This window comes from Pongo pygmaeus, chromosome 9 (genome assembly GCF_028885625.2).
Source record: "Pongo pygmaeus isolate AG05252 chromosome 9, NHGRI_mPonPyg2-v2.0_pri, whole genome shotgun sequence".
Taxonomy (NCBI): Eukaryota; Metazoa; Chordata; class Mammalia; order Primates; family Hominidae; genus Pongo; species Pongo pygmaeus.
This window is the reverse complement of record NC_072382.2, coordinates 70,750,022-70,762,416: the sequence shown is the minus strand read 5'-3', so window position 1 is coordinate 70,762,416 and position 12,395 is coordinate 70,750,022. Positions and strand designations below refer to the sequence as shown.

At 39.9% G+C, this 12,395-nt stretch overlaps 2 protein-coding genes across 3 annotated transcripts in view; one reads left to right on the top strand and one right to left on the bottom strand.

Moving 5' to 3' along the window:
- Positions 1-12,395, bottom strand: part of HBE1 (hemoglobin subunit epsilon 1) — a 250,894-nt gene that overhangs the window by 226,086 nt on the left and 12,413 nt on the right. The window lies entirely within an intron of this gene.
- Positions 7,686-8,638, top strand: LOC129008858 (olfactory receptor 52D1-like). Its single transcript, XM_054441313.2, is given in 2 exon segments — positions 7,686-7,839; positions 7,842-8,638. Coding segments are annotated over 2 exon segments (951 nt in total).

Genomic DNA, 12,395 nt, shown 5'->3' with positions numbered 1-12,395 from the left:
CTCATCTTGTTCGCACCGGTTAGACAGTGGGTACAGCCCACAGACGGCGAGCCAAAGCAGGGTGGGGCATCGCCTCACCTAGGAAGCACAAGGGATCGGGGAACTCCATCCCCTAGCCAAAGGAAGCCATGAGGGACCATGCCCTGAGGAACAGTGCACTCCAGCCCACATACTATGCTTTTCCCACTGTCTTCACAACCACAGACCCTGAGATTCCCTCGGGTGCCTTGGCCACCTGGGTTTCAAGCACAAAACTGGGTGGCTGTTTGGACAGACACTGAGCTAGCTGCAGGAGGTTTTTTTCATACACCCGTGGCTCCTGGAAGACCAGTGAGACAGAACCATTCACTCCCCTGGAAAGGGGGCTGAAGCCAGGGAGCCAAGTGGTCTAGCTCAGTGGATCCCAGCCCCATGGACTCCAGTAAGCTAAGATCCACTGGCTTGAAATTCTTGCTGCCAGCAAAGCAGTCTGAAGTTGACCTGGGATGCTCAAGCTTGGTTGGGGGAAGGGTGTCTGCCATTACTGAGGCTTGAGTAGGGCTTTTCCTCTCACAGTGTAAACAAAGCTGCAGGGAAGTTGGAACTGGGTGGAGCCCACTGCAGCTCTGCAAAGCTGCTGTAGCCAGACTGTCTCTCTAGATTCCTCCTCTCTGGGCAGGGCATCTCTGAAAGAAAGGCAGCAGCCCCAATTAGGGGCTTATAGATAAAACCCCCAACTCCCTGGGACAGAGCACCTGGGGGAAGGGGCGCCTGTGGGCACAGCTTTAGCAGACTTAAACGTCCCTGCCTACCGGCTCTGAAGAGAGCAGCGAATCTCCCAGCACAGCATTCGAGCTCTGCTAAGGGATAGGCTGCCTCCTCAAGTGGGTCCCTGACCTACAGGCCTCCTGACTGGGAGACACCTCCAGCAGGGATCAACAGACACCTCATACATACAGAAGAGCTCCGGCTGGCATCCGGAGGGTACCCCTCTGGGACGAAGCTTCCAGAGGAAGGAACAGGCAGCAATCTTTGCTGTTCTGCAGCCTCCACTGGTGATACCCAGGCAAACAGGGTCTGGAGTGGACCTCTAGCAAACTCCAGCAGACCTACAGCAGACGAGCCAGTTAGAAGGAAAACTAACAGAAAGGAATAGCACCAACATCAACAAAAAGGACGTCCATTCAGTAACCCCATTTGAAGGTCACCAACATCAAAGACCAAAGGTAGATAAATCCATGAAGATGAGGAAAAACCGGCACAAAAAGGCTAAAAATTCCAAAAACCAGAATGCCTCTTCTCCTCCAAAGGATCACAACTTCTTGCCAGCAAGGGAACAAAACTGGACGGAGAATGAGTTTTGACAAATTGACAGAAGTAGGCTTCAGAAAGTGGGTAATAACAAACTCCTCCGAGCCAAAGGAGCATGTTCTAACCCAAGGTAAGGAAGCTAAGAACCTTGAAAAAACGTTAGAGGAATTGCTAACTAGAATAACCAGTTTAGAGAAGAAAATAAATGACCTGATGGAACTGAAAAACACAGCACGAGAACTTTGTGAAGCATACACAAGTATCAACAGTCAAATCAATCAAGCAGAAGAAAAGATATCAGAGATTGAAGAGCAACTTAATGAAATAAAGTGGTGAAGACAAGATTAGAGAAAAAAGAATGAAAAGTAATAAGCAAAGCCTCCAAGAAATATGGGACTATGTGAAAAGACCAAACCTACATTTGATTAGTATACCTGAAAGTGACGGGGAGAATGGAACCAAGTTGGAAAACATTCTTCAGCATATTCAGGGAAAAGGGAAGCAAAGGAAAAACAGGCTAAAGTGGCTAACCAAGAAACTAAAGAACATTTACCTGCAGAAAACAGGGAAGTGAAAACTGAGGAGAGTCCAACCTCTGATGAAACAGGAGAGAAAGAAGCCAAGTCTAATTAATACCACACACCATGTCTTATCAGTGGTCCCTGTCTCTCTTCTTGTACAATCCAGAGGAATATTTTTATCAACTATTTTGTAAATGCAAGTTTTTTAGTAGCTCTAGAAACATTTTTAAGAAGGAGGGAATCCCACCTCATCCCATCTTTTAAGTGTAAATGCTTTATTTAAGAGGTGAAATCATTCGCTGATTGTTTATTTTTTGGTACAACCAGAAAACAGTGTGGGTTATTGAATTATGGGAGGTTTTGACTGTCTTTGGTGTCAGCTTAACACTCCATAGATGGGGGTTAGTTTTTATATCCTATAATACAATGCATATTAAATGACAATATGGAGTCAGTCCTGCATTTAATGTCTTGAACATTTTAAATTACTTCTATTCCCATGTTATTTTTTAGTAGAATTGTTTCCTAAAGAAAACCACTCCTTGATCATGGCTCTCCCTGTCAGAATTGTGTGTACTCTGTAACAGCTTTGGTTGTGGTAGTCTTGTTTTCCTAATCACCTGGTTACTGTGCTGCGAAAGATTAAAAATTTGAATATGTAGTGTACATGCTATTCAGTTGTGAATTGGTGGGATGTATGTAACAGCTTATCAACATGTGAAGATACCAGTACTTGATAGCCTCTTAAGGACAATTTGCTTCCAAATTTTAAGCTGGAAAGTCACTGGAATAACTTTAAAAAAAAAGAATTACAGTACATGGCTTTTTAGATTTTCAGTACATATGTTAAGAATTGTGTACAAATTGAAATGTCTGTACTGATCCTCAACCAATAAAATCTCAATTTTTTAAAAAAAAGAGATTTGCTTTTCCTGTTCACGTTTTATTTCTGTCAGTGTCATGCAAGTACCTGTTTTGTCCTCAGCAACAGCCACTGATCTGATGTTAGCAGTTGGTTCCAGTTTAAATTTTCTATTTCTCCCCTACTTTTAACCAACTTCATCATGTCCCTGACATATACCAGCACCACCTGGCTGAGACCTCTCACCAAAGGTCTGGGTCCCAGCTGTGCAAGTATCCTTCTCTGCATTTCATATGACCAGAACCATCCTTTCTTAAGACTGTTGCTGATTACAGCAGTTACTCTCAATTATGCTATAATTCCTACATTGCATAAATGAAAGTTTCCCATTCTCAACTAAGTTACTTATGTAAATAAGTGTTCTCAGAGTTTAAATTTTTATAGATAAAATTAAGAATGACTGTAAAACCTGTCTCGTTCCATCAACATTGTCTTATGGATACATTAAGTAATTTGGGAGAAAAGAGAAAATTCTATCAATGTCATTAAGATATGTATTTCCAAAAACCTTAGGCCTATGTTTAATAATTTATAAAATGTAAAGATTTTTCATATGGCTTTCATTAGTGAATCCTTATAATAATTTCAATAACAAAACATTTTAACATTTTGAGCCTATTGTTATAGGAAATAATACTAATCCCAATTTATATACATATTATTTATAAGTAAGAGAGAGTGACTATAATGATATATTTAAGGAAAAAAGAAATATCTGGAGTAATGAACCAACTATGAGATAAAGCAATAATATTAAATTTCTGACAGTTAAGAAAAACTTGTTCATGTATTTTTAATGAACAATGGCAAGTTAGAAATTGCTAGAGTATAAAGTTTTTATAGGAAACATTTAAAATAGATATGAGAGTTTCATTTTAAAATGTCAATATTTACAATATACTGGAAATTACATCCTGTTCTACATTTAAACATTTAACCATAATTTTTATATTCCAACCTAAAATTTTTAAAGCAGCATGTAGTGTTTTGAAAATTCTTTAGGGAATTTCCACATAAAAATTTTGAAGTCCACTTGTTTTTAATTAATTTGGGAAGAGAAGAGAGTACAGTACTCTTAAGTCAAGAAAGAGAAGTAATTAATCCTGAGAGGAAACTTTTCTGGATGTGACCCTTGGTGCAACGACTTGATGAATAGGTAACATCATAGGATATGAGGGGATCTGGCTGGAGCACTGATGTCATTCTCTAAAAGGACTGCCTTCAGTGGTACATACCAGGGCAGTTGCAGTAGGCCATGCTCAGAAGGGTCCTAAGCTTTGCTTAGTACTCTGCTATCATCGTCACAAAATTCTTCTTTTTCTCTTGGAGCACGAATTTGTGAGTGAAGTGCCATGGTATAAGTGTGTATATATGTGTCCACCACCAGCAAAAGAAAAAGGATAAAAGAATGCACAGTACACAAAGCCTAAAAAATTTGACCAAAGCACATGACATAAAAATAACCTTCCTCTAAGTGCATCAAAAAGAAGGTTCACAGTAATAATATCAAGAATTGAGGCAACGTTTAGAGGTTATAATAGTGAGAGCTCTAGAAATAGATGTATCTTTCCCATAAAAATGTGTTGTTTCTCCAGCTCTTCAGCCTTGCATCCCTGGTGCCATCCGCATAAGCACCTGATTGACTCTGTTTGGGCTGAGCAATGAATCTGAGCCTGAACTTACAGATCACCAGCAATGTGATTTCTCCCTTAAGGATGCCCCTCCAACTCACAGTGAAAGCCAAAGTCCCTTCTGTGGCCTAAGGATCTAGCCTATCTTGCCTATGCTCCTTGCACTCCCACTTCTAGTCCTCCAGCACAATAGCCTCTTTGCTGCTTCCAAACCCATGAAGCAGGCCTGTGTCTCACAGCCTTTGTACTTGCTGTCCCTCTGTCTGAAATGTTCTTCCTTCTGATATCTGCATGGCTAGCTCTTTTGACTCAAGGCTTTGCTCAAATACTACCTTCCCAGCAAAGATTTCCCTGGATGTCTGTTATAGGCTGAATTGTGTTGGTCTCCACACCCCAAAATTCATATGTCAAGGTCTTAATTAACCCTCAGCATCTCAGAGTGTGACTATATTTAAAGATAAGATCTTTAAAGAGATGATAAAGTTTTTTTAAAAAAAGATAAGATCTTTAAAGAGATGATAAAGTTTTTTTTAAAAATGTGGTCACTAGGATGTGCCCTAATCCAATATGGCTGTTGACCTTTTAACAAGGGGAGATGAGGGCACAGGCAGAGAGGGAAGACCAAGTGAAGACACAAGGGTGGGCCATCTACAAGGCAAGGAGAAAGGACTCAGAAAGAACCAAACCTGCCAACATCGTGATATCAGACTTCTAGCCTCCAGAACTGTGACAGAATACGTTTCTGTTGTTTAAGCCTCTCAGTCTGTGGTGCTTTGTGGTGGCAGCCCTAGCAAACTAATACAATGCCCTAATTAGAATTTACCCCACTCCCACTACCTCTTTATTTTATTTTTTCAAAGTCCTTATCATTATCTAACATATATTTTACTTCTGCATTTTGTTTTCTATTTATCTGCCTTTGCTAAAATCTAAGCTCTTTCATGGCAGGGATTTTTGTCTGATTGTTTATTGCTGTTACCCCAGTTCCACACAGTGACTGGTCCATGGTATGTGCCCACTAAATACTGTTGGGTTACTGGAGACCTGGGGAGGAGGAGGAGAGGGAAGAAATGTGGAGGCATGTGACACGAAAATGATAAGACTCTACTTTGGGAGAGCTTCTCTGGAAACTTCTTGACTCACTTCTGAGATTGAGCAGCCACAAGCAGCTCTTTAGCTTCTAAATTTGCCTAAGACATCTACAGAGCACACAATGGGCATCCCCGCCCCTGCATTCATCATTGTTTCCCATCTCTCCTCTGCATTTTAAACCAAAGCAGAGAGTCGGAAGGCAGATGAGCTGAGCGTCTGGGCTACATAGGAACCTCTAGCACAGCCCTGCATTGGCTGATGCCCATGACTTTTTGTTTGCTCTGTATCTTTTGTCTCATAACTTCCTAAACACCATCAGTCATCAGTTATCTTTACTGCAGTAAAATATGTATGTGTTTCTTTGTATTACAGTCCTAGGTGCTCTGTTATGGTAGGAATCAATAAGATGCCTCCTGTTCTTACAAAAAAAAAAATCTCAATGCAAATAAAGGGGACTTCCTAATTCCACCCCTTTGGAGCTCAGATAATGAGTAAAGATACTTCAGCACTAGGAATTGATATTAGACAAAAAAGATATTAGCCTCATTTGAAACAGATAGGAGTTCAAGTATTGGACTTACTAATGGACAGTAGGGTGAGGCAAAAACACCAAACTCTGAATCAAGAGACATGAGACCTAATCATAGTTCTGCAAATAAAATGCCTCGTGATCTAAATTACATCAGTTCACTTCTCTGGGATCGGTCTTTTCATTGGTTAGGGATGTGAATGATAACTGTACTCTCTTTTATCCAGAGTATATGTTGTTAAAATATAAATCTTATTTTTTTAGGAAAAAATAGGGGAATTATTCTGGGTATGCAAATGTTTAATTCCATGAATAGTCATCTTTAGTCAACCACAAAATTTTGTGAAGTTAGGTCAGATGGTGTCATTCCCAATTTAAAGATAAAAACTAAGGCACAAAAAGGCTTTGGAATTTTTTTCAATGCCACGTAGTGAGCAGACAGAAAATCAGAGAATGACTACATTCATTGCCCTTTCTAAATTGAGACTGCCCAGATAAGTAAGAGATTTGTTCAAAGTCACAAATCAATAATGTTACAGAATCAGGGCTAAAATTCAGATTTCCTGGCATTTCTACTCAGAATTCTTTTAGGGATACATGTTACTGAGACAATGTGTATAATACTAGCTATCCCTCTACAGCAAGAACAGAATCCACTTCCAGTCCCTTTATGGGTGGCAAATCTAAAATACCTCACTTTTTATATCTGTCTCTAATAGCACTTGCCATTCTGATCTGACCTCACATCCAGCCATTATACTGGTGGATTGGAGGACTATACGCTGGCTTTGCCATAGTTGAGTGCAGTATCCTCAACAAGCATATCTGATTTATCTCACACTTCCTTCTGGTATACCCATGTGAATGCTCAAATTGCTGTATATATTCAATCATGATATGAAAGCATATTCAGGTTGCCTAGCCTCTTCATAGGCACTTCAGATGATATATATATATATATATATACACAAAAGTGATTTGGTGTATATTTAGCACATAACAAACGCAGAAAAAAAGTTAATGCATCATTATATCATTAATTTAAAACATCAATGCCCTGTTACTAAGAATGATCAGAATTTAGTCTTTATTGAAGTTGTCAAAATGTCTAGGTACAAATACAGTCATGGGCAGCGTAGAGGTTACGGTTGCATAAAGACATAGTTCTAACCCAGCAGAATTTTGTAAGATAGTGGAAGTAGGAAAAATACAAAATTAGAGATTACCAAGACCAGTTTAGAAAGGGAAGGCCTCTGGGAAGCAGGGAAACTTGTATTAAAACTTAATAGCGAGGAGGAAAATAAAGGAATGAGACTCCCTAGGTAAGAGAAAAGGCATGAATGAGAGGTAAGAAATATCCCATAATGTGGATGGACTAGAGATCAATAGATGATGTGCAGGATATGGAGGCAGACAAGTCTGGAAGGGTCAGTTTGAGAAGACTAATAAATACTTAGCTTGGTGCCTTGGATATAGAACTCAAAACATCATTGTTCAATATAGAAATTAGCAGAAGGTTTTAAAATGAATTATATGTGGTAGTCATTTCAGATGTTTGTACAAGTGAAAAATTTTTTCTGAGTCTAAAAAAGATTATTTCACAGAAAGATCTTTGTTTTACATAAATCAACCAAATATCTGATGTTACAGGGCAAGCATAACAATACTACTCAGAAAGAGCCCTTCATTTGCCAGGAAGAATGTCAGATTCCAACCTCAGTGATAACCATCTTCCAGACACCTTCTTAACAGGGATCCCAGGGCTGGAGGCTGCCCACTTCTGGATTGCCATCCCTGTCTGTGCCATGTATCTTGTAGCACTGGTTGGAAATGCTGCCCTCATCCTGGTCATTGCCATGACAATGCTCTTCATGCACCTATGTACCTCTTCCTCTGCCTTCTCTCACTCACAGACCTGGCTCTCAGTTCTACCACTGTGCCCAAGATGCTGGCCATTCAGTGGCTACATACTGGTGAGATTTCCTTTGGTGGATGCCTGGCCCAGATGTTTTGTGTCCATTCTATCTATGCTCTGGAGTCCTCAATTCTACTTGCCATGGCCTTTGATAGATATGTGGCTATCTGTAACCCATTAAGGTACACAACCATTCTCAACCATGCTGTCATAGGCAGAACTGGCTTTGTTGGGCTATTCCGTAGTGTGGCTATTGTCTCCCCCTTCATCTTCTTGCTGAGGCGACTCCCCTACTGTGGTCACCGTGTCATGATACACACATACTGTGAGCATATGGGCATTGCCCGACTGGCCTGTGCCAACACCACTGTCAATATTGTCTATGGGCTAACTGTGGCTCTGCTGGCCATGGGACTGGATTCCATTCTCATTGCCATTTCCTATGGCTTCATCCTCCATGCAGTCTTTCATCTTCCATCTCGTGATGCCCAGCACAAAGCTCTGAGTACCTGTGGCTCCCACATTGGCATCATCCTGGTTTTCTACATCCCTGCCTTCTTCTCCTTCCTCACCCATCGCTTTGGTCACCACCAAGTCCCCAAACATGTGCACATCTTTCTGGCTAATCTCTATGTGCTGGTGCCTCCTGTACTCAATCCTATTATCTATGGAGCTAGAACCAAGGAGATTCAGAGTCGACTTCTAAAACTGCTTCACCTGGGGAAGACTTCAATATGAATTCTGAGCAGAAGCTGCAGATTTAAAAAAATGTGTAGGATAGCTGTCTAGATACATTTACACGGACACACACTGATGATGTGAAAGGAATGGTTTGACACGGCAGGAAGCTCTGGAAGGAAGAGGAATAGCCAGATGAATCGGAGCTATCAATTATCACATTGAACATGCTATTTTCCTGAGGCTCCTTGGGGAACTCTGAATACCCCAGAAAGGTGATAATATTCTCACACTTGTCTTAAAAGTGTCTGTGACCTACTAAAGAGAAAGTCAATTCTTGGTCTTCAGAGGCATCTGGATTTAAGGGTAGGAATATTCTCCTGTGAGTCCAAGTGAAAAAGAAAGAGAAGGTTTGGAGTGAATTTGAGTCTGAATTCCACCACCTTGAGTATTGATGTATTGGTTAAAAGCACAAAGTATAAAGTCAGAGTGCCTGCGTTTGAATCCTGGCTCCTCTACTTGTGACCTTGAGCATGTTTAAAATGTTTCTGTGCCTCAGTTTGGCCAACTGTTAAATGGGGATAAAAATAACATCTAACTTTGAATGTTGTAGTGATAAATAAATAAGTTAGAAAAATTAAGACAGTGATTAACATGTAAAGTACTCAATAAATGAATATAAAATGAGAAAGTTATGTAACCTCTCTAAACATTACTAGTAAAGATATTTAACTTACATAAAACTTTTTTTACATTACCTCACATCACAGGGTTATTGTGATAACAATTCTATAATATTTTAAAAATGCTAGGGATATGACGGGTAGTTAATACAACTGTATATTCTTTCACTCCTCCCACACTCATCCATTTTGAGGTCTCTTTCCTTTTAGTCATAAGGTTATCCCTTATTAAGAATTCAGGGGAGCCAGCCCCAAATCCAAGTTCCTTTTTTAATAATAATGCTTTAGTAATCTCAGTTCTGAAATAAATAAGTCCAGCCATCTCCTTCCAACTGTTCAAAGCGATGATTGTTGTTATTTGCATTATAAATTAAAAGCCTGTCATTCAGGGAGACTAATAGCCTAAGGTTATGGCATTTATTGACAATATCTCATACACTGTCCAGTATTTTATTAATGGAAGATTATGAGATCTGTGTCCAGATGACCATGGACTTCCTTATCTACTAGCTGCATGAATTAGGGCATCCCACTTTACTGCCCTCAGCATTAGTAAAGTGTTTATTATAATCTCAGAAACAAAGCAAGCATTCAATTCTGACTGCTGGCAGTTGGTAGTATTCAGCTAATAATTCTTAAATTTATAAAGCTATGCTAGGTTTTATAGCTGCATGGCTTAATCTGCAGTGTTCATTTATTTGCTTTTGAATTGACAACCATTTTAATACTTCATCAGACTGGGCATTTCATCTGTGCATTGCACATAATAAGCACTCAAAATATTATGGGAAAAGTGTTAGAGATTATACTGGTATGTATCATAGTCTTAGTTGATTTAATGAATAAATAATGTCTTCATTACGCTAATGTGTTGGGTAATAAAAATGTATGTCTAGCAGTGTCTGGATACACAGTAGGTATTCAGTAATTTGATTCTTGTGTATTTATATTACACTGAGGCTGTTCAGATATAGTCACATCCATAAGAATCACGACAAAGAGTACAGCATGGCACATGTACACATATGTAACTAACCTGCACATTGTGCACATGTACCCTAAAACTTAAAGTATAATAACAATAAAAATAAATTAATTAATTAATTAAAAAAAAAAGAAAAGCAATTACAAGAAAAAGTATCACAAGTTCACGGGTAAGACAAGAGCTAAGTGTCAGCTGTGGCCATGGAGACTCCTAATTCAGCTGTGGAGGTAAATTCATGCACAAGGAGCTGTCACAGGTCAGGGACAGTCATGTCTTGGCCCAGAGAAGCTCAGAGGAGAATGATCAGAGGGGTGGAACAGATTGGAAGAGGAGGAGGTACCAGACAATGGTGCAGGAAGGAGACAGCAAAGAGGATTACTGACAGAGCTTGAGGAAGCTGGGGGTGATTACATTTCGAGGGGGCCTCAAAAGCCAGGCCCAGATGAGAAGACACGGGCAGCCCTTACAAATTTTATAAATCAGTCTCCACTGAAATAGTGATGGATCAATCTCAATTGTTACTGAAGTTTGAAGAAAGCAATGCAAATGACTAACACAGAAAGACAGGATTTCCCAAAGTGAAACTTCCCTGATTACCAATCCCAGTGTACAGCATCATCTTTCCCTAAAAAGGCATAAAATATGGTTTTACCTGTGCACTAAAAAGAAATTCAGCTTTTGAGTATAGATAGATGTCACCAGCCCTAGAGCATGTGCAAATCATTTAGACTGCTGCATGAACCTGATCCTGCTAGAGTCTTAAACAGTCCTTCTCCTGGACCACTTTGAGAAATGAGTTCACAGTTTGGCACATAAATCAGTGCAACTGCCAAATTGAAAAGAAGACTCAACCTCAGAATCTTGACCTATTAGGTAAATTTGTTCCTTTATCCCCAAGTCTAGCTGTTTCAATTTGTGCTGTGGGAGACTCTCTTAATTCAATTTTAAGTAATTCAGCACTGGTAAGGCCCTGAAGAACTACCCTGCCAAGTTCTCCCCAATTCCATAGCACATCTCCAGAACCTGAATTCACCTCACCCCACCAAGTCTGTCTCTCTCACAAAATAAACACACACACACACACACTCAAACACACACATTTTCTTGTATATGTAGGATTCAAAAAAACAAAAAATAAATTCTTCCCTCTGAGCTCTGAAGAAACTCTCCGTTTTCTCTCTCTTCCATCTCACTCCATGTTATTTGACTTTATTCTGATGTGCTAACAATGGTTCTCAGCAGCAGAGAGACATTCAATTTGCTCTTATTATAAATATATTAATAGATAATTTCTTCATTGTGATTTATTCTCTTAATTTTTCTCTCTGAGATTCTAAATTCCCAAAGAGTTGGAATTTAATTGGTCCCTTTCTCTGTGTAAAGGCAAGACAAGACACACTTTCTGTTCACCTGTTCCAAGGGAATTGATTGATTCTGACTACAGAGCAGCATAGAGCCAAGAAGACAAACTCTGGAATCCGAGAGCTCTGGTTCCTACATCTTTGTTAATCATGCTGGAGTACAGTGGCACGATCTCTGCTGCAACCTCTGCCTCCCAGGTTCAAGCCATTCTCCTGCCTCAGCTTCCTGAGTAGCTGGGGTTACAGGTGCATCCCACTACACCCGGCTAATTTTTTGTATTTTTAGTAGAAACAGGGTTTTACCATGTTGACCAGGCTGGTCTTGAACTCCTGACCTCAAGTGATCCACACACCTCAGCCTCCTAAAGTGCTGAGATTACAGGCATGAGCCACTGCACCCGGCCAGACTCTCTTTGTTATTTGCTTTAAACAGCAACAGAAACAAAATAAATGTCTTTATCTGGAAACATGTTTCACATCAGCCTGTTCCACTGCTGAAAAATCCTACCATTTGAGTTTGATAAAGGAATATGGCTGAATGGAAAAGACACTGATCCTAAGAGCTAGCTTAGGAAATACTGATTTCAGTCACCTATCTTCCACTAAATTACTATACACTGGCCATGGCCCAGCCAAGGCCTTGAGTCCTTGTTCATATAGGAACAGAATGAAGATATGTATAATTAGTCCACCCCATCTCACTGGGGTCTGAAGCAGCTTGCACTTCTGAGACCTCAAGCTTGAGAAATCGATCTACGTGATTCTAAAAAGACATCATCATGTTACCC